The sequence below is a fragment of the Lucilia cuprina genome, chromosome 6 (genome assembly GCF_022045245.1).
Source record: "Lucilia cuprina isolate Lc7/37 chromosome 6, ASM2204524v1, whole genome shotgun sequence".
Classification (NCBI taxonomy): Eukaryota; Metazoa; Arthropoda; class Insecta; order Diptera; family Calliphoridae; genus Lucilia; species Lucilia cuprina.
Genome location: NC_060954.1, coordinates 50036224 through 50059712, shown reverse-complemented (window position 1 = coordinate 50059712; position 23489 = coordinate 50036224). Strand labels below are relative to the sequence as shown.

The following is a 23489-nucleotide window of genomic DNA, read 5'->3' as shown; positions in this document are numbered from 1 at the left end:
AGTCTAGCTAACAACTAAGACAAGTCCACAGACTTGCTCATATACCATTTTACAAATATGTTCATAGACTAGCATTAACTCAAAGTTGGTGCGAACCTTCCGATAAAAAGATTTTATCTACAAAATTCGTTTAATTTCTACTGAATCGTTTTAATATGCGATTTATCGTACAAGTTACTTCGTTTCAGAAATTCACTTTTTTTAAATAAAGATCTTATTCTGGCAATATAATTTGATATAAGATCGCTTTTTTGTTCGCATTTTTTGCGACTAACTACTTTGCGCATTACTTAGGGACAACAAGGTGGTGAATATCTGCGCTTACAAATAGGACATTATATTGACGTTTACAAAGAGGTCATTCGTGACGAAAAACCAATCAGTAGTAAATATAATCGATCATAAGTTTCCAGCAGTTCAGGAACTATATTTTAAACCTTCACTAAGAGTAACCCCTAGTAAACGACTACCCAGTTGACAAGTTATTCTAACTTGTAGTTTTCTTAGGAGAAAATTATTCACTAATCTACAGATTAAACAGAGAGAAAAAAGCATGTCAATGAATGCCAAAGAACTTTTTCTTTTTAAAGTGTCTACTTTCCGAATTACTTAGGGACAATAAGGAGGCGACTGTCTTCGATCTCGCTAACAAGTAGGTCATTATAATGACATTTACAAAGAGGACATTCGTGGCGAAAAAAAAACCTATTAGTAGTAAATATGATCGATCATAAATTTCCAGCAGAGCGGGGGGACAGTCTTGAACTATTTATACATTAAACCTTTACTAAGGGTCACCCCTAGTAAACGACTACCCAGTTGACTAGTTATTCTAACTTGTACTTTTCCTAGGAGAAAATGATTCGTTACTACATAGATTCAAAATAGAGAAGAAGCTAATCAATGCATGCTAAAGAACTTTGCCTTTTTTTAAAGTGTCTACTTTCTAGATTACTAAGAGACAATAAGGTGGTTACTGTCTGAGCTCTCGCTTACAAATAGGACATTATATTGACGCTTACAAAGAGAACATTCGTGATGCTCTTGTGTCTTATTATAATGTTAGTTCTAAGCCATTTTTCAATCTGAGTGGACTTAGCTATCCTATAACTCTTGTGATTTAAGACTTTCATTATAGAGATATGTTTTCTATTTTATCAAAAATTCGACTAAACTATTTTATCAAAAATTCGCCTTTTACACTACGTGGACCTATTTGAAAATTTTTCACAATTTCAAAAGGGAAATAAAAATCAAAAAACTAATTCTAAAATCGATAATGGTGAAAATTATGTCATTAATTTCAGAACTAATGGAGTTTGTTTTAATGTGTTCAGTTCTAATTCGAAAGTATAATTGTCCAATTCAGAATCGGTGTTTTACGGTTGTATCGTAGTATGTCGTAATTTTTGATTTGTTTTTGTTTGACAAAATGTTATTTGAAAATTTTTTTATAACTTACAACGCTACAACGATACGACATCGATTGTGAATTGGACAAATGAGTTTACATTATTATGCTTTTACGGAGAATTTTTTGCCGGTATTTTAAGTTAAAAAAAGAATTATTATATTTTATAACTATTACTAAGACTTTATCAATTTTGTTTTAACACCAAAACGTTTGTAAAAAAAACATACGAAATACTTAAGAAAAAAAATATAGAAAAATTTTTAATTATTCCTAAATTTACTACTATTTTGTCATGTATTGGATTTATGCGTACTTTTGTTTCATTTTCTTAAATGCGGTCGTCATGCGTATATTATCAGTGCCGGCCTTAAACATGTTCGAAACATTACGCATCGAGCGTTGCGATATATTGACAACATGTTGCGGCAAAACGGCCATTGATTTGCTCGATGTCGATGTCTCACGAGCCCCATACAAATCCATAATTATATCAGCCTCATCCGTACTCGCTATGGACTATGATGCTTTGAATTTCTTTTTGGGATTATTTCGAGCAGCCTCAGCAGCTGTAGTGGGTGGTAGTTCACGATATTGGTTCTGTAGTTACAAATTAATATAATTATTATTATTTGAATTCTTTTAATCAATAAACTCACAATTTCCTCATCATCTGGTATCCTCGATAAAAAGTCCAACAACTCATTATTGGGTATAGTATTTGGTCTCAGTATTCTTCGGGTAAATTTCATAATGCCCCAAAATAATAATAGGAAACGTATGGGTATAAAATGTAAGACTACTATGGCACCAACTAGTAAAACTACTGCCAGCCAGGTCAATTCGGGGACGGAAAAATTAAAAGTACTAAAATCATAAAACATATTAATAAATTTCTATGGCGATTTTTCTTTCTCCATAACTTACTTCTTAGTACTCTCTCCTAATGAGGCCAAATAACCTATGGTATTTTGCACAGTCTGTGATACTTCTTGTATGGCTTGTAAACGCTCTTTAATCGATTTTTTCTCTTCCTTTTCCTTATCATCTTCGTCGTCTTCATCGTAGTCATAATCATAATTACCACCTCCAGTATCCGACTGTCCCGTTATCATTCGTATTAGCCATTTTCTATAACGATTTTACTATATAGTTTATATTTTATAGATAATGTTATCAACTTACTTGAGTATGATTAGCAACAATACTAAAGGTATTGTTTCCAGATTACCATATATACACGCTAGCACCCATAAAGTAAAAGCTATGGCCGATCTTAAGGGATTTTCCCATTCAAAACAAGATCTATTGAAAAAAGTAATTTTGGATTCATTTTTCAAAATCTATTACAACGATAAACTTATGGACCGAACTAGAACTGAATTAGAACTCAACTGGAACTGAACTAGAACTGAACTAGAACTGAACTAGAACTGAACTAGAACTAAAATAGAACTGAACTAGAACTGAACTAGAACTGAACTAGAACCGAACTAGAACTGAACTGGAACTGAACTAGAAATGAACTAGAAATGAACTAGAACTGAACTAGAACTGAACTAGAACTGAACTAGAACTGAACTAGAACTGAACTAGAACTGAACTAGAACTGAACTAGAACTGAACTAGAACTGATCAAGAACTGATCTAAAACTGAACTAGAATTGAACTGAACTATTAGTTAAAAATTAATATAAAATATAATTCAACTTACTGTATATATCTAGCAGCATCGAAAATATTCATTATTATATCTTTCAGTCTATTGACATTGCGAAGGAATAGTTGTCTTTTAAATTTTGCCTCCTGTTGTATTAATTTCTCCTCTTTCGGCTGTAGTACTCTACAGATGGCCCGTATTTCATTCCACACCACATTCATTTCTAATAAAATCTAAAAGGTAACTAATTTTTGAATTTGTATATTCAATATATTGTTTAAATAAATGCAAACCTGCGGTGACATGCCTTTGGCCCGACTGCACAGATTTTTGTCTTTTAATGTATACCACCGCTTGACACCATTTTTAATACGCAACAGGGGTATAACAAGTTTACCCAAAAATTCTACTCTATGGTCCCGATCTTCGTCGTAAACAGTTATTTCTAATACCTGGGTTATGTCTTTGACGTTGCTGTGAGAGAAAAAGATTTAGAGTCAAAAAAATATATAATATAGGGGTAATGATAACGAAGTGATATTTCCCCGCCTAGAACTTACAAAGTAAATATTTTATTCCATGTAGGCGTTAAAGTCTTATATTCCGTTTGTGTCTGCAGTCTAGCATTGCCTAACTCTAGCACACAAAATGGATCAGATTTGCCTCCAATATCCGCTGCAGCCAAACCTTGAGCACCGAAAACTTTCACCGTTAAATGACCAACATCACGTAAATTTTGAAAACAACGATGCCAACGATAACGATTATGTAACACCTGCAGTTCACGAGGATCTTCTTTGAATGCTTTCAAATCACTTATAGTTTCTAAAGCGGTAGTGCCACTTATGGTCAACATAAGAAACACTTCACCGGGACAGTCTTCAAAGGGTTTCCAAATACCATGTGTAGTTTCACGCTGAAAAACACTGAGATCAATGGTAGCCTTGCCATATAAAGTATTACGATTCCATAGAGAAATCTCTAAATTTTGATCTTCATCGAAAAGATGTAAATCGAATTGCTCTAGCCAGCGTTCGGTCCAAGAGGATTTACTTTTGTATTTTTCATTGCCCAGTCTAAAAGTAAATTTAAAACAAAATTTTAATAAATTCTGTAAGATAAATAAGTTTGTCTAGATCTCACCTAAATTTGATATGAATATCATTGAGTTTATTGCCATCTTCACCCAAAGGTAAACCTTTGGATTTAACTAATAAAATTGTAACCACTGAACTCCAGATTTGAGACTTTAAACGTTTCGATGATTCAGCCAATTTGGAATTACGTTGGAAATGCTAAAATTATATTAAACAAAAAAAAAAATAAACAATGAATCATTTAAAGTTAGAAATACTTATGTTTTATAATTATCTATTTTATAAATTTAAATTTATTATTTTTAACCTCACACCACTCCGTGACCTCTTCTTCGATGAGTTTTTTCCAGCACTGACGTTTGGCACGAAAACGTTTCATTAACGATTGAGCCGCTACTAATTTGCTACCATTTACATTTAATGTATATTTCATGTTGTGTTTTAGCTACTGACTATTGGACTGGGTTTAAAAATTCCGTTAACAAGTGCATACGATCACTCGTTCCGGACCACTTGTCATGCTCACACAACAAATCAAGTACTAAAGCTTGTTTTAGATCTTTACAATTTTAAGTTAAAATTTAAAAACAAATACTCTCTACATTTACACAATAATTAAGTGTATGGGGGAAAGTATGCGTGTTGTAGATACAATATTGACTCTCTCTCTCTACCTTCACTCTAATGAGTAATTGAGAGTGTAATGTGTTTTTTTGCAGTAAAATTAACATTGTTTTGTGTAATTATCTTAGACGTCTGCAGTCATTGTTTCATTTCAAAATTATATATTTATTTTTTTTTATAACAAGTAAGAAGTTATAGTTGGGCGAGGCCGGCCTTATAATACCGTACACTTGTATTCGAATAAAATGTAATTTAGTTTTCATAATAAAGCATTTAAGTTGAATTGTACTTTGCCTCAGATATACTTAAGTAATTTATTATTGAATAAAATTGTGGACATTTAAGTTAACTTTTGAAGGGGGATTTTTATAGGGGCTAGGGTCAAATGAGGCCCTATAATTATAAAGTTCATGAGAGTCATTAAGGCTAGTATAGAACTTGGTTTTGCAGTTTTTTTTTGTCGAGATACAAGTAAATTAAACATAATTATGAACTTAAAAGCCCTATTCGTCGGGTTGGTAAAACAATGGACCGATGTTAACCATTTTCAATAGATTTTGTCTCCGATACCATAGAAGCTCATGGGCCAAATTTCATTGAATGATCTACAATCTTTGATTACAAAGTTTACGAGCACTATTCAAGGGTTCAATTTTATGGGTGCTAGGCTAGGACCGATCTTAACCATTTTTAATAGACTTTGTCCCTGGGGCAATAGAAAATCATGTACCAAATTTCCTTGAAATATCTTCAAAATTGTGACCTGTAGTTTGATAACAAGATTTACATGGACGGACGGACATAGCTAAATCGACTCAGAAAATGATTCTAAGCCTAATGGTATACTTTAAGATGGATATAAAACGAATATTTTTGTATGTGACAAACATCAGTACAAACCCACTATACCCTCCCCACTAAAGTGTTGTAGGGTATAAAAATATATTGAACTAGATGCTCAAGTAAGATCGAACGCAGTCGAAATAAATATTCATAAATTAAACTGAAAAGCTAATGATTAAGTTTAACAATATTGTATTCAAGAAATTGCTCCAGACTGCGTTCAGTTCAATATAATTACATCTACAAGAATCGCTAGGACCACTTTTTGAGAGAGGCCTTATAAAAGATTTATTAAATGCTTATTATGTAGATAATAACGGACCTATTATTAATTATAGTCTTACTAATAAGTAAGATTTTCTGAAACTTCGGAATAAGTCGCCATGTATAAGTAACACGTTTAATTCACCTTAAGTTTTCGGTTTTTTTTTTTCAATGAAAGATTTTTCAATAAAATGTTTCTCGAAGTGGAGCTTTTAGAAAAGTATTTATAACATGTTTCGATATATATACCGACTTCGATATTGAAAATTATTTTGAATCAAATTAGTTAGTTAGTTTGAAAGGAAGATTTACATATATACATCAAATTCGAAGAAATACATCTAGGCAACTATCGGGCCTGTCGGACCATCTGTTTTCTATGGCACTAGATTGAAAACTCATTCCTTTACTATCAATATAAGCTATCTGAAGCTTTGAGAAAAGTTTTAATATAATATGACTCGCTATACCGACCTCTATATCGAAAATGATTTAAAATTAAATTAATATTATGTTAAATTAATGTTATATATTATTTTCAAATACAGTCCTTAGAAATCTTTGGTATAGATACTAATACTTTAGGTTTGCCGAGCCCTGGAACTGGAGTAGTGATTTGATTCAAGATCTAATCAAAATTCTCATTCTGGTTTTCATTTCACTAATTTGAGATATGTAGCCTTCACTCTCTCTCTGGTTATTGGTGGAGTCGCAACAGACTGTAGGGGTTGGTTGTTTGAGAGCTATGTTACAGTCTTCGGTATTAGGCTCTCGGTTCTGCTGCCTTAAGAGAATATGTTGAAAAAAATCTATGAATATTAGCATGATCTCAACAATTCGCTTAATTGCTTATCGAATCCATATTTGCTATCTCAATGTCACTGTAAATCTTCCAGCAGAGGAGGATTTCAGATTTAATCTGAAAATTTCCCGTCAATCTACAACGGCAGTACTGTGACACAAAGATTAGACTTGAGCAAGTGTTGCGATGACATGAAACAGACTTAATTTGGCATTAGTCTATTGGTTCTATTGCAGTCTCAACATAAATCGTATTGATAATGTGGCTGTGCAGTATTCGGGATTCCTTTGCGTTATCTCGACAATGTGCTTAATTGCTTATCAAATTATCGTATCCATATTTGACATCTCAGTAATGTAATTGTATGACTCCAAAGTATACTTTATGAGTATACGTATACGTAAACATGAATTGGCTTTGAAAAAACTATGTATGTATGTAGGTTCGAAAGCTATACTTCCCAATTGAGCCATTTAAAATGTATATTAAGTGTTTTGAATAAAAGTGAGTCATAAACGTGTGAGTATATTTCCTGTATATTTTGTAATAATTACAAATTTTTTCTCTATTTGCATAAATTCAAGTTATAGGCAACAATACCAGTTATTGTATACATAACAGTTATTATATTGCATTCAAAAATTGACAACTGATAAAATGTTACTGTTCAATTTTGAAAACTTGATAAATGTTAACATGTTTTAACTTGTTTATTTTTCATAACGCGTTAATTAGTAAGTTACATTTACTAATTACAAAAATAATAATTAACTTAAATAATACATATTATTAACTAGATTTCGTTCATTTGTTCTATATTTTTCTTTAATAGTTATTATTATTGTTGTATGAATAATTTGACCATTTTTTTGTATAAGGTTTCCTTCCTCATTAATGGCATGACTTGTGGTTTTATAATTAATCTAATGAGATTTAATTGAGAAATAATATTGAGAACTTTATATTAAAACCTTTTTTTTAAGAATTTAAATGAATCATGGGGAATTCTGTAATTGGCGAATAGAGAATGTATTTTTATACCCTACACTACTTCCCAGCAAAAATAAAACGAAGTACTTTCAAAAGAAGAACATTTATCACCACTTCAAAAGTAGCACAAAGTGAATTTGTTTACTTTTTGTGGAAGTGGTATTTATTGACTTCCAAAGATGCGAAAAGAATCTAATTTTATAATTAAACCCATTTTATTTTGGAGTTGATTGATAAATGCATGTAATTTATTTTTCTTCACATAACATCCAAATTACTTCCTAGGAATGACTTCAGATGTTGTGAAGTTGGAATCAAATAAAAAGAACATCTCTCCTATGACAAGTCTGTGTTAAAATCATCACTTCTCTAGTTCTTTTTCAGTACTTTCATGGAGTAAATTCTACTTCTTTTTCGCTTCTTTTGAAGTTCTTTTTTTGCTAAGTTTAGAAGGGAGGGTATTTTGGGTTTGTGCTGATGTTTGTAACTCACAATAATATTGGTCCTTTACTCACCTTAAAGTATATAAGTCAGTTTATAATCATATTCTGAGTCCTTCATCCATCTGTCCGTCTGTCTGCCTGTCCATGTAAACCTTGTAATCAAAGTACAGGTCGCAATATTAAAGATAACTCAATGATATTTGGCACATGATTTCCAAAAAAAAAAATTGTTAACATCAGTCCATTATTCCACCTAGCCTCCATACAACTGATCCCATCTGTCCGTCCGTCCGTCCGTCCTGTCTGTCTGTCTGTCTGTCTGTCTGTCTGTCTGTCCGTCGTCTGTCTGTCTGTCTGTCTGTCTGTCTGTCTGTCTGCCTGTCTATTCATGCAAATCTTGTAATCAAACTACAGGTCGCAATTTTCAAGATAATTCAATAAAATTTGGCACATGGTCTTCTATTGTCCTAGGGACAAAGCCTATTGAAAATGGTTAATATTAGTTTATTACTTCTATTTTTAATTAAACTACCGGTCGCATAGATGAATTATTAATCAAGTCCATAAGTGATTTAAAGCTTATTAAAATACTTGAAGACTAAAGCATTACTATAGAGGTTACAAAATTTATTGTTAACATCAGTCCATTATTCCACCTAGCCCCCATACAACTGATCCCATCTGTCCGTCCGTCTGTCTGTCTGTCTATCTGTCCGTCCGTCCGTCGTCTGTCTGTCTGTCTCTGTGTCTGTCTGTCTGCCTGTCTATTCATGCAAATATTGTAATCAAACTACAGGTTGCAATTTTCAAGATAATTCAATAAAATTTGGCACATGGTCTTCTATTGTCCTAGGGACAAAGCCTATTGAAAATGGTTAAGATTAGTTTATTACTTCTATTTTTAATTAAACTACCGGTCGCATAAATGAATTATTTATCAAGTCCATAAGTGATTTAAAGCTTATTAAAATACTTGAAGACTAAAACATTACTATAGAGGTTACAAAATTCATCTTAAACACATAATACCCTTCCTAACTTGTGGTGCACAAAATGACTTTATTTAAAAATAAATATTTTGATTTTTCCCAACAATTTGCAAAAAGATTAAATAAATCACACATAAATATTTTTTTATTTACAGATTGATGACAGACTGGTATTTAAACTCAATTATTATGTATCATATAAAACAAAACATTTAATACATATATACAAACATTCCCACACATTCATGAAACAATCAAAAACCATAAAATATGATAAGAGATTAACAAAAGAAAATATCGGCAACAAAAAAAGAAAAAATATTAAGAGTGAAAGTTTTATTCGGCTGTGTCGAATACTATACACCCACCAAGAAACACTGATAGAAATATGTATAAATAAGAAATTATAGTCGGGCGAGGCTGACCATATAATACCCTACACCTATTACAAAAATAAAATGTGACTTAGTATTTATAGTAAAACAAGTTAAATTGGGGGCTTTTGGTAGGGGCAAGACAAGTGCAGACTATCGAATAAACTTTTGTTCAGATTATAGTTTAGATTAGATTATATTCCTGATATCATATAAACTGGACTATAGTTCAGACTATAAACCAGATAATAGTTCAGATAATAGACTATCGTTTAGACTATATACTAAAATATAGTCTAGACTATTTTTAGACCAAAGTCCACATTATAAACTATGAAAAGTCAAGACTATAGTTTAGATCAAAGCCTAGACTGCCTCCGGTAGTTTATTGGTTAGTGCTCTAGTCTGGTAGACCGAAGGTGGTGTGTTCGATTCCCACCCGTGGCACTGGTCTGGCAGACTACAGACTTATTTACAGTCCAGCCTATATGTATAACATTGTCTAGACTAGAGACTAATCTATGGTCCAGATCATATGGTAGACCATTGTTCAGACTATAGGTTCAACTATAGCCCAGACTATGACTATAGTTTGAACTTTATTGTAGACTATATACCAGACTATGGATTAGACTATAGACCAGGGCATAGTATAGAGGCCATAGTATACTATAGACTATATTACTAAATATAGATTAGATTATAATCTATATTATAGAATAGACAAGAACCCATACTATATACAAAACTATAGTCTACACTATATTCCTAAATATAGACAAGCCTTTAATCCATACTAAGCATAAACTATATAGTATATAGTTCAAAATATAGCACAGACTAAATACTAGACTATAGCCTTAGCCATAGTCTAGACTCTTGTCCAGACTATAAACTAGATTATTGCCCTATATGAGCTTCATCCTGGATCAAATTATCTTGAAAATTGCTATATGTAGCGTGCGCTAAAATTTTATATGGACACACGGACACAAGGACGGATGGACGGATATAACTAAATCGATTCACAAAGTGATGGGTGTTACAAATAACAATATCCAATACCCTACCTATTATAGTTATGTAGGGCATGATATAAGAAGAAATATAATAAAAAAAGAAGCATGAGATATTTATTATTTATGCTAAACAAAAAATTGTCACATTAAACTGAAAAGAGAGAGTACTTTAATAAATAAATTATAATTCAAACCAAAAGATGTTGATGTCACCAACATAGTGATGATGCCGATGATGTTGATGATGACAATCAAAGACAAAAACACAATAAATCATTTCTTTTCACTAGACAAAAATCATTAAATATTCACAGCACATAACCTAAGTTACAGCCTGCAACTAATACAAACTAAAAATTAATTTCCGTCATTTACTCTTCAAATGCTTGAGTTGAGTTTAATTTTTGACTACAATAAGACCCTGTGCAATGGAAAATTTCATTTACATAGTTGAGGAAATGAAAGGAAATCCATAGAACAATAAAACAAACAAACATAAATATTTATATTGTTGTTGTCAACTTACACTTACCATTTCCTTGTCCTCTTGGGAACGTGGCCATAATGTTAAGTTAATTAATATTTCGCCCATTTGTCGTTCTGGATGATTGATATCATTCAATGGCAAATTAATATCCTCTGCTTTGCCCAATTCCAATTGTGTTAAATCTATTTTTGCTGAACCCATGAAATCATCCTGTAAACCCCAATCGTAATCAAAGACCTATACGTGGACATTGTTAAGGGTGAAAAAAGATATTAATTAATTAATCAATTTATATAATTAAGTAAATCAATCGAGATTGTTTAAGCAGTTCATTAGTTATATATAACAGAGTTTTGTTACAAGGTGTCAAATAATGATATGCTTTGTTCAAAATTTAATTGTTATTTAGAGAATAGTATTAAATAGGATAAACTGTTATATGAATAAAAGAATTCTTTATAGTCATTTCTTTTCAAGAATAGACTATAGACCAGATTAGAGACTAGACTATAGACTAGATTAGAGACTAGACTATAGACTAGACTATAGACTAGACTATAGACTAGACTATAGACTAGACTATAGACTAGACTATAGACTAGACTATAGACTAGACTATAGACTAGACTATAGACTAGACTATAGACTAGACTATAGACTAGACTATAGACTAGACTATAGACTAGACTATAGACTAGACTATTGACATTGTCTACATTGTTTTAAGAAAAATGACATTTATAAACTGAATAAAGAATATAAATGTTGAAGTTTTCTCTCTGTTCTAAGGTGGTGTTACTTAGTTGGCAGGGTATAGTGAAGAATTTATTGGGCTTTTTGTTTTTTTTTACTATCTACAGAAAATATTTATGTGCATAAAGATTTAGCATAAACTGTTGTTATTTAACTTTGTTTGTATTAAATTATTTACCAGACCAATGTTTATTATTTGTGTTTAAGAAAGACAGACAGACATACAGATATACAGACAGACATACAAGCAGATATACAGACAGAAAGACAGACAGACATACAGACAGACATACATACATACATACATACATACATACATACATACATACATACATACATACATACATACATACATACATACATACATACATACATACATACATACATACATACATACATACATACATACATACATACATACAGACAGACAGACAGACAGACATACAGACATACAGACATACATGCATATATACAGACATACAGACAGACAGACAGACAGACAGACAGACAGACAGACTGACTAATATTGAAGGCCTCCTGTTATATCATAAAGTGGAAGTGAACATTGCCTAACATAACCGCTCTTATTAACATGAACTAATATTTGACCTTTTACCCATTTTAAGCTTGGGACAGACGACAAAATGAACAACAACTACTTATTGCTAACATCAAAGACATTTATTGTTGGCCATTAATTATGTTCATTTGAGTGTTTACTATTGTGGGACATTTGTAGTTTTTTTCAACATAACAAAACAAATTACTTGTTGTAAGCAATAAAAGAGAAAAATGTTTCTATCAAAAAAAAGGAAAACTACCTCCTCCCCTTCCAATCTCCTTAAAACACAAACAAATATTTTTATTTTCTTTTTCAAGAACGCAGAAGAAAAGAAAATTTATAATTAAGTGGACCAAATCATATTAAATATTTTTCTTCAAATTACAATTCTTTTGTTGGAAAATAAATGAAAAATCTTAAATACGACACAACTTACCTTCACTACAACTGGCTCAAAGGGATCTTCTATGGGCACCACAAATACTTCATCCCACACAGGATTTAAATCTCGATGTATTGTACGTGATTTGTGCAATAGTCTGCCACCCATTTTAAATTTAACATAAGGATCACTTAAACCTACACAAATAAAATGCAAATAATAATTTTTACACATTTTTCTCATTATCAGCTGTTTCTTTTGTAAAAAAGCAAAAAAAAAAAAAAAATAAATGTAAGACTTTATTAACGAACCATTTTTGTCCATGGCCACTAAATCACTGCCACTCTTGAGATGAACACGTAATTGAAAAAAGACGTATTGACGTAATTGTGCCTCCTTTTTGCGGCGCATTTCATCAGCCTGTCACACAAAGAAAAAAATAAGAAAAAATTTAAATAAATTCACTTGTTTTGTTATATCTTTAATTAACAATATTATGCTCAAACACACACCTGCAATTGTTCCAATTGCATGGAGGTCACTTGACAATCTGAGCCAATGGCACCATTTTCAGGATCCTCATCTATACGCCCCTCCATTGAGCCGCCAAATCTTTGTATAACTTGAGCCATTTTAGCAGTGGCCTTAAATTCTTTAGCCAATGGTGAACCACCTATAGTTTTCGAACGATGTCTGGGACTTTGAGTAACTGAACTACTCTCCGAACTGTAATCGGCTGCATAGTCAGTACTTTCTTCGAGAAAATCACTAGGGGATTTACGGCCTACACGATCTTTACTTTTAGCACGACCCCAACGATGTTTGAGATTATTAAAGAAGCCATGAGTCTTTTGAAATACACCCGATCCAGAGCTACCACTCGTATGCGGAGCTGCAGCACTTTTAGCTCGTTTTGGTGAGACCTGTGGTGATTCCTGACGACCATTCAGTTCGGAAGCCGATTTACTTAAATGCTGTCCTAATCTTTGGCGAGACTGTGGTGAACCGTGTGGCGAGGCGGATGGTGTTATATTGATTGATTCTTTGCTGGCGAATTCTTGTCGTCGATATTCGGCACGATATTCATCGCTTAGCAGAACTTCGTCGCTGTAGTGGATGCGAGCTGTAAGAAAAAGGAATATGTTTGAAAATGTTTAATAATTAAGGAGATTTTAACATTTTTGGTTTAATGTTTGTGCAAAAATATCAAAAAGTACCATCGAAAAAACGAAAAAGTACAAAAATCTCTCTCAATAAATTCTCATTAAAGAAGGACCGTGTGTTCCAGTTAAACATTATAAAGAATCTAAAATGTACCATTTGAAGAATAGAAAAGTACCAAGTAGTCCCCACTTACATAATATTATTCAGTCAAGACCAGGTATGTTAAAATTTATGTACCGAGGTTGAATATTTTAAAAATTAAAAAAGTACCATTTATGAGATAAAAAGTACTAAAAAGTTCTCTCTTCAATGAGGACCTTGTATGTGTTCAATAATTATGTGTTTTGACTTCATATTAAAGAAAGAAAAACTACCAAAGGTGGAATAAATTTTACCTAAGTGGAAAGTACTAATAAAGAATACTTTTTCGAGAATTATGTTTACAAAATATTTCGTATTTAAATCTATATATTACACATAAAACTTAAACCAATCAAATCTGCATTCATTTGTTCCAAAAAAAATAGTGCTTTCAAAAAGTACCAAACAATTTACTCGAATTTGATCCTATACAGGCCTTAGTACTCAAATTCCTATATAGTATACCAACAGCTTATTTTGTGTGAGTTAATGAACTACTTTTGTAAAATTTAAAAAAAAAATTGGCTCAATGAGTTAGAATAAAATTAAATTTCCATTTTTCCCCTTTTTGGTACTTTTTTCCCCAGTGAAATGCAAAAATTTTTTTACAATACATATTTTTGAGTCGTAATTTAATAGGAATATTTCAATAAACCGAAAAACTTTTCTTAATGTACTAAGAAAAGTACTATAAATATAGTCCTTTTACACCCAAAAAGGACTGAATTTTTAAAAGATAGTACGAAACAGGTATCTCATAATTTTTGGGAGATGTAGCAAAATATTAAAAAATAAACTATTATGTTAATTAGTTCAAAAGTTATAAAGAATTAAAAAAGGTACCAAAATCACATTTGTTACACATTTTTACCCCTAAAAAGTAATAATTTCAAAAAAGTACCAGACACCCATCTGCTAATTTTAAGAGTAGATACAGGTGCATTTACAATTTTTCTTGCATCACTAATATTGTGTAAGATAATTAACAAAACCTGCTTTACCCGCTTTTCCCCTATTTACCCGTAAATGAACAATATTCCAAAAATCCCTATTTAGTTATTCCACATAACTAAAAACACATCAACTGTCAAAATTTCATGATTATAGGTTCAGCCGCTTGGGCTGTGCGATGATGAATCAGTCAGTCAGTAACGCTACTCTTTTATATATATATAGATAGATTTATATCGGTGCATAAGTGCTGATGCAAAAAACGATATCGGGAGTATTTAATTAGTAAGTTAGTTAGTTAGTTAGTTAGTTAGTTTGTTAGTTTGTTAGTTTGTTAGTTTGTTAGTTTGTTAGTTTGTTAGTTTGTTAGTTTGTTAGTTAGTTAGTTAGTTAGTTAGTTAGTTAGTTAGTTAGTTAGTTAGTTAGTTAGTTAGTTAGTTAGTGAGTTAGTTAGTTAGTTGGTTAGTTAGTTGGTTAGTTAGTTAGTTAGTTAGTTAGTTAGTTAGTTAGTTAGTTAGTTAGTCTGCGGATCGCTTTATAACTGATATCTTCGACATTTTGTTTATATTGATCGTGGTTCTTTTTATTCCCACCGATCTAGCTATGTCTGTCCTTTCGTCAGCTTGTCTGTTGATGCTGATCGTGGTCTTTTTTATTTCCATTGATCTAGCTGTCCGTCCGTCTGCTTCTCTGTTGCAATCACGATAAAGTCCGAATGGAAAAAGCTAGATAGTTTAAATAGTTTAACTAGCAAACATCTGTTTACAGCAAAACCCATATATAAGGTGCCCCTCAGAGAATGATTTTAACGCTCACTACTTGCTTCAAAATATGAGTATAGCGCTGAAATTTAAGAAAAATCTCTCTACCGAATCATATGTTTCTTTTTGTATCAACTTTACATATATTGATCTACGTAACTTGTAAGTCTTGAAAGACTTAAATCCCTTTTATTTTATTACTTCATTTGAGATCAAATTACAAAATATTTATTTAAGTTCAAATTACAAGAAACGTTTTTAAAACCACTTCAATCCTCAAAATATTTGATACGTGCACAGCAAGCAATTGCTCGTTGACTGTTTCCTTTATAGCGAAAGAGCAACAAGAGCAAAAAAATTTATTATCATGCTAAATATATGACATAAAATACAAACAATATAACCGGCGACAGTAGCAGTAAAAGTAAAAGTATACAAAAAGAACATTCATTCTACCACGGTGCTCTTGACATGTGTAATTAAAGTCTGCCATTACACAGCAATGACAACAAATTAAATTGTTCCAAAAGAAATTTACAAAGTAAACAAATGGAATTTCTTTATTAAATAATTTCATCTTAAATGTATATCTAGAGATTTTATGAAATGCAAAAGAAAATATAAGAAAAACTTTCATTATTTTCTATTGTTTTGTGTAACTTTTAACCTTTTTTGTAAATGTTTAAAGAATTTAGAAATACGATTTTTTCTTAATTTTTCATCACATATTTTAGCATATATTTAAATAATGTTTATTTAGGTTCTTCTACGAAAATATGTATATTTATAATTTTTTAAATAGTAAGAAAAAGGTTAACTGTGACATTTATTTTTCCTCAAGTTAACTTTATTTTCAAAATTAATTTTTTTCTAAAATTTGCGAAACTCATCTTAATACATTTCAGTACATCCTTAAAGGAGGACCCTTTACATTATAATTATTCACATAAATATTTTTATTTTGATAATTTTATTTTCCATGTAAACATGTTCTGTTTGCAAGAACATTTGTCATATGAATTATCATAAATGTCATGATAATATGTACATACATTTGTCGTTACTACATTGTAAAAACTGCAAATTCAAGTGCTGACAATATATGTACATATTTCTTTATAAAACACTTAAATGTTTATGAAGCAATAATAAAATAACATTAAAAATATACATAATTTTTAAGATTTATCTTTGAAAAACTAAAATTCAGTAATAATATATAACGAACAATTTATACATCAGTTGGATCGCATACCCAATACAGAAATTATCAGGAATTGTGAAACATTGATCGTGGCTAAGCGGAATAATAAAGCAAACCTCAGCAAAAAAAAAATACGATAAAGTACCAAAAAGTCCCTTTTAATAGGTTCTCACCTAGTCAAGATCCTACATGCTAAATTTCATGTTTCTAGGTTTAATATTATAGAAAATTCAAAAAGTACCTTTTGTAGGACGAAAAAGTACCAAAAAGTTCCTTTTTATGGGTTCTTAACTAGTCAAGGTCTTACATGCTAAATTTCATGTTTCTTGGTTCAACATTATAGAAAATTCAAAAAGTACCTTTTGTAGAACGAAAAAGTACCAAAAAGTCCCCTTTTATATGTTCTTACCTAGTCAAGGTCTTACAAGCTAAATTTCATGTTTCTTGGTTCAATATTATAGAAAATTCAAAAAGTACCTTATGTATAATGAAAAAGTACCAAAAAGTCGCCTTTTATGTGCTCTAGCCTAATCCTGGCTGTATATACTTAATTTCATGTTTCTTAGTTCAATATTATAGAAAATTCAAAAAGTACCTTTTGTAGAACGAAAAAGTACCAAAAAGGCCCTTTTTATAGGTTCTTTCCTAGTCAAGGCCCTACATGCAAATTTCATGTTTCTAGGTTCAATATTATAGAAAATTCAAAAAGTACATTTTGTAGAACGAAAAAGTACCAAAAAAGTCCCCCTTTATAGGTTTTTACCCAGTCAAGCCCCTACATGCTAATTTCATGTTTCTAGGTTCAATATTATAGAAAATTCAAAAAGTACCTTTTGTAGAACGAAAATGTATCTTACCCATATATTCGTTATTTATGGACCGATTAGACTGATTTTAAATAGCGTTCTATTCGATCGTATTTCCAATAGAATTATTGAAAATTCGGATCTCGCAGATATTTGGGGTCTTCTGAAAACTGATTTTAACATACACATAGACAGACGGACATGACTAAATCGACACCGCTACCTATAAGGATCCAGAATATATATACTTTATGGAAAATTATATTATAGAAATTACAAACGGAATGGCAAACTTATATATACCCTTCTCACGAAGGTGAAGGGTATAAAAAGATATCGTTCGGATATATAGTTGGAAACTTTTATATGAAGTGTGGTCTCTGGTAGGTAAATGGTTAGCGTACTATTTCTAGTGCTAGATAGAAACTTAGGAGTATTTCTATGTGTCGAGTCTTTAGTAGGTTTTTGTGAAAGTTGAATCCGGGAAGTATTTGCTGTGAAACTCAAACACTTCAATATTTTGAAATATAGATATTAAAACGGTTTTTCAAACCTTAAGTTCGTTTATAAGTCAGTTACTTAGTTTAATCTGGTACCGATTTTTAGTTTAATATCGGATTTGGAAAGTTTTAGTTTAGTAGTTTCATGTTAAGTTTAAAAAATCAAGCTCCACATACGTACCCCCTAAAAGTACAAGGTTTTGTATTGTTTTTGTGATTATACCCCCTACAACACTGTGCGTTAGTGCTGATGTTTGAAACACCCAAAAATATTAGTTCTACATTTACCTTTAAGTATTTCTTTCTGAGTCGATTTAGCTAGGTCCGTCTTTTGCAATTTTCAAGATAATTTGATCAAAATTGGCACATACTCTTCTTTTACTTCCAAGGACGAACGCTATGGTTAAAATCGGTCCATTATTTCGCCTAGCCCGTACTAATCGAATGAACTCTCTGTCTGATTATGTCAGCTCACTCATAGTTCAAAAAGAAGATGGGTAAAATCTTCATAAACATTTTTTTTGAATTTTTAAGAAATTACCGAAAAGGTACATAAAATATAATCACAGTTTATGATCTTAATGTATTATGCACACAAACACTGTTATTTTAAATGTTCTCAAGAAATACCCAACAAAAACTTACATTGAGAGTTAATAAGTAGTAAGTATTTACAAATAAGTTGTTTTTTTTATACCCTTTACCTTCGTGAGAAGGGTATATATGAGTTTGTCATTCCGTTTGTAATTTCTATAATATTTCCGACCCTATAAAGTATATATATGTTCTGGGTCCTTATAGATAGCGGTGCCGATTAAGCCATGACCGTCTGTCTGTTTGTTGAAATCAGTTTTTAGAGGACCCCAGATATCGGCAAGATCCGAATCTTTAATAATTCAGTTAGACATGCTTTCGAGAAGATCGCTATTTAAAATCAGCAAAATCGGTCTATAAATAACGGAGATATGAGCAAAAATCCGAGACAACCTCTGAAAATTAACGGTTAATATTTCTTTCTGCTATAGTTTATATTTGTTTGTGTGTATGTTATTTGTGACATGTGTGCAGAGATACAAAATAAATAAAAACAGTTTTTTTATACATACTTGGTGAAGGGTATAAAAGATTCGGCTCAGCCGAATATAGAAATATTACTTGTTTTTTTTTTTTCTAAAAACAAACAAAAAATTGCTTATGCCGAATACGAACTTCTTGTTCGTTAGTTTGCTCTTTTACTCACAACACCAATGTCTACATACTGTGAGTCTTAAAGTATACCAATCGGCTTAGAATCACTTTTTCGACTCGATTTAGCTTTGTCACAATTTTCAAAAAAATTTAATGAAATTTGGCACATACTTTTCTTTTGACCCCATATAAGGCTTTTGTGCTCTCAGTTATGTTAAAGTACTTACATTGTTATTGACTATTTGAAAAATCATTATAAAAGTACTTAAAAGTAATGTACACGGTAAGTTGTAGTAATTGAACAATAAGTAGTTATGTAAGTACAAATCATTATCAAGTTCTTGTTGGGTATGTATGCCATACGACACACATATGATTTCAGGCTAAAAGAAAATTATACTTTTGCTCCTGTTAAATTCACATTATGACCTTCACCATTTCAAAGCACTTGACTTGATTCCTTTTTATGCATTTTTATTCGTGATGTTCTACTTATATACATACACATATAAGTAGAAGCATTATCATCTATCTGTTTTATGATTATTTCATTATTTTTTTACTCGCACATTCCTACAGACACGACAATAACGTTTATGATATAATTTTATTAAAACCATTTGCTGTGTTTTACACGATTTTAAATGGTTAAACAAAAAGTACGCTTTAATAAGAAAGAAATACCTGTAAACTTTAAAAGTAAAGGCATATTGATGAAATATTTGTTAAAATAAGTGTAATCATAAAAAAATTTTAGTTGTTAACTTATTTTAAATGGGAATTTGTTTTTTGAATTCAAATATATTTTAACGCCCTTATTCACAAACAAAATTTATATAAAAATTACTTTATAAAAGGTTTATAAAACAAAATTTTCATACAAAATCAATGTTATAAAATGTTTATAAAACAAAAACTTTGTTTGTGAATAAGGGTTTAAAAATATATATCTAATTTCTCAAATATTTGTCAAATGTGAACCATGTCTTAGTGCGGTTACATGTGCTGTGTGCGTGAGTTTTTCATTAATAATTAAATTATTGAAGTGCAAGTGTTAGAGTGCGGGTATATAATTAAACCTTTTTTTTTTAGTGTTAATTACCTGGGTAAACTTTTTTAAATTTAAAACATTTTTTAATATCAAATTTGTGTTGAATTTTGTGTATTTTAATTTTATTTGTAACTTTTTTAGTTATATCCATTTAACGAGTAAATTATGGGGAGTATTCCCCACATCATTTCAGAGTAAATATTGAAAAAGTCACTTTCTGTAGATTCACATATCTAAAGAATATAAGACCTAAGATTAAAGAATACGACAATTGATAGGCACACAAGAAGCTGTTTTAAACATTAAACATGTTAGAAACATCTTGTATTTTGATACCCTACATCACTTCAGTGTGTTTCTGCTGATGTTTGTAACTCACTATAATATACCCAACTTAAGGTATTCCAATCGGCTCAGAATCATTTTCTGAATAGATTTAGCTATGTCCGTCTGTATGTCAAACTGTTTGTCTGTGTGTCTGTCTGTCCGTTTGTCTATCTGTCTGTATGTCTACATGTGTGTCTGTCTCCTTGTCTGTCTGTCTGTGTGTCTGTCTGTCTGTGTGTCTGTCTGTCTGTGTGTCTGTCTGTCCGTCTGTCTATCTGTCCATCTATCTGTCCGTCTGTCTGTCCATGTAGAATGAAGCCTATCTTGACAAAAGCTGCAAAACGAAGTTCTATACTTGCATCGCTGGCACTCATGAACTCTACAATTATAGGGTCTCATTTGACCCAAACTTCTATAAAAAGACCTCTTCAAAATTTGACTTAAATGTCCACAATTTTATTCAACAAATCACATTTTATTTTTGTAAAAGGTTTTGGGTATTTTATAATCAGCCTCGCCGGACTATAATTTCTTACTTGTTTCTAATTGTCTTTTAATTCTTTCACTTGAATCTCTTCAAGATTGACCTTGATCTAAATGTTTTTAGAAAAATATTTGTTTTTTTTTTAATTTTAAATTGTTTTCATATACCCAACAACAACAACAACTTTTAAATTAAATTATAAAACATATTATTCCTTACAGGCACAACATGTTTTAAAACGTGTTACTCCCACATAAAGTCTTTTTCAAATAAACAATACATGTATGAAAATACATACAAACTCAATTGACCACATATGAAACAACAAATAGTTGGTTAAGCAAAAAAACAACATATAATAGATGTGTTATGAAAGTAGTCCAAGTCCAGCAAAGAGATATTTAATTTTTAATATATTTCAAAACTGTTTGTAGACATTTTAATATCACAAATAATTAGAAAAAATCTTACAAAGAGAAGAAAATTTCAAATATTTTTTTTAAAAAGAGTAAACATTTTCTATTAAAGAATTTTTTTTAATTATTTCCAGTAAAACCTCTTAAGAGAAATTTCCAAAAAAAAAGTCCTTAGAAAACATAGGTAATTATTTCTATACAAGATTGTTTTCTTCGGCTATAATGATCTCATACACCTACAATCAAATCGTATGCAGCAAGAGGAATATTACCCTATAATCTCGTATTTAAGTGACCATCTATCGGGTAAATTATAAATCGATACTCATAAAATTTCGTACATAGATTTTGTTTTTGTATAATAAAACTTGTTTACGTCGAATTTCATAGCTATGCTCGCAATAAGCAATAAAGCCATTTTCTGAAGGGTGCCCTACATGGGGGTAAGAGTCAATAATTAGACCGATCCTCATAAAGTCATCACCATCAAAAAAGATGGGGGTATATTGATTTTGTCATTCCAATTGTAACACATCGAAATATTTCAGAAAATTACTTTAACGCTTATAATACAAAAAGAATGACAAAATCGTAATATCTCTGATGGGTTTAAAAAAAAAATATATTTTCAAAAAATGTCATTCAAAAAATTATTTTTTTATAGGAAGAACAATTTTTTGAATTTTCAAAAGCAAAACGCTTTTTTTTTAATTGACCTCTTGATGAATTAATTACGTAGTTAGTTAGTTAGTTAGTTAGTTAGTTAGTTAGTTAGTTTGTTAGTTAGTTAGTTAGTTAGTTAGTTAGATAGTTAGTTAGTTAGTTAGATAGGTAGATAGATAGATAGATAGATAGATAGATAGATAGATAGATAGATAGATAGATAGATAGATAGATACATAGATAGATAGATAGATAGATAGATAGATAGATAGATAGATAGATAGATAGATAGATAGATAGATAGATAGATAGATAAATAGATTTTCTGTCTTCCTTGTATGTAAAAGAAAGCTTTATTTTCTTTGACATTTAAAAACTTGAGACATGAATATAACTTCTCAAAGAAAAAAAAAAAAAAGAAATAAAGTAGAAACTTTTGATTTTCCATTAGACTTAACACAAGAAATCTTTAAATAACTGACAGCCCATAAGCAAAAAGACAAAAAAATAAACAAAAACCAAAACAAATAAACTTATTGCAAGCAATGAGATAGATAGATAGATAGATAGATAGATAGATAGATAGATAGATAGATAGATAGATAGATAGATAGATAGATAGATAGATAGATAGATAGATAGATAGATAGATAGATAGATAGATAGATAGATAGATAGATAGATAGATAGATAGATAGATAGATAGATAGATAGATAAATAGTTAGTTAGTTAGTTAGTTAGTTAGTTAGTTAGTTAGTTAGTTAGTTAGTTAGTTAGTTAGTTAGCTAGCTAGTTAGTTAGTTTGTTAGTTAGTTAGTTAGTTAGTTAGTTAGTTAGTTAGTTAGTTAGTTAGTAAGTAAGTTAGTTAGTTAGTTAGTTAGTTAGTTAGTTAGTTAGTTAGTTAGTAAGTAAGTTAGTTAGTTAGTTAGTTAGTTAGTTAGTTAGTTAGTTAGTTAGTTAGTTAGTTAGTTAGTTAGTTAGTTATTTAGTTAGTTAGTTAATTAGTTAGTTAATTAGTTAGTTAGTTAGTTTGTTAGTTTGTTAGTTTGTTAGTTTGTTAGTTTGTTAGATTGTTAGTTTGTTAGTTTGTTAGTTTGTTAGTTTGTTAGTTTGTTAGTTTGTTAGTTTGTTA

At 30.6% G+C, this 23489-nt stretch overlaps 1 protein-coding gene across 3 annotated transcripts in view; it reads right to left on the bottom strand.

Moving 5' to 3' along the window:
* Nucleotides 1-421: 421 nt before the first annotated feature.
* LOC111682076 (multiple C2 and transmembrane domain-containing protein) overlaps nucleotides 422-23489 on the bottom strand; it is a 31588-nt gene continuing 8520 nt past the window's right edge. Inside the window, exons 2-13 of one of the 3 annotated variants that reach the window (XM_046954434.1) lie at nucleotides 13213-13823; nucleotides 13012-13120; nucleotides 12755-12897; nucleotides 11043-11240; nucleotides 4215-4366; nucleotides 3632-4147; nucleotides 3365-3545; nucleotides 3126-3304; nucleotides 2597-2716; nucleotides 2339-2542; nucleotides 2071-2278; nucleotides 422-2011 (exon numbers count right to left, since the gene is read on the bottom strand). In XM_046954434.1, the coding sequence (XP_046810390.1) occupies nucleotides 1931-2011; nucleotides 2071-2278; nucleotides 2339-2542; nucleotides 2597-2716; nucleotides 3126-3304; nucleotides 3365-3545; nucleotides 3632-4147; nucleotides 4215-4366; nucleotides 11043-11240; nucleotides 12755-12897; nucleotides 13012-13120; nucleotides 13213-13823 (2702 nt within the window). In that variant the 3' untranslated portion in view covers nucleotides 422-1930. Of the gene's footprint in view, nucleotides 2012-2070; nucleotides 2279-2338; nucleotides 2543-2596; nucleotides 2717-3125; nucleotides 3305-3364; nucleotides 3546-3631; nucleotides 4148-4214; nucleotides 4367-4475; nucleotides 4705-11042; nucleotides 11241-12754; nucleotides 12898-13011; nucleotides 13121-13212; nucleotides 13824-23489 lie in introns of those variants that run through there. The other 2 variants (XM_046954435.1, XM_046954436.1) reach the window with 2 other exon arrangements.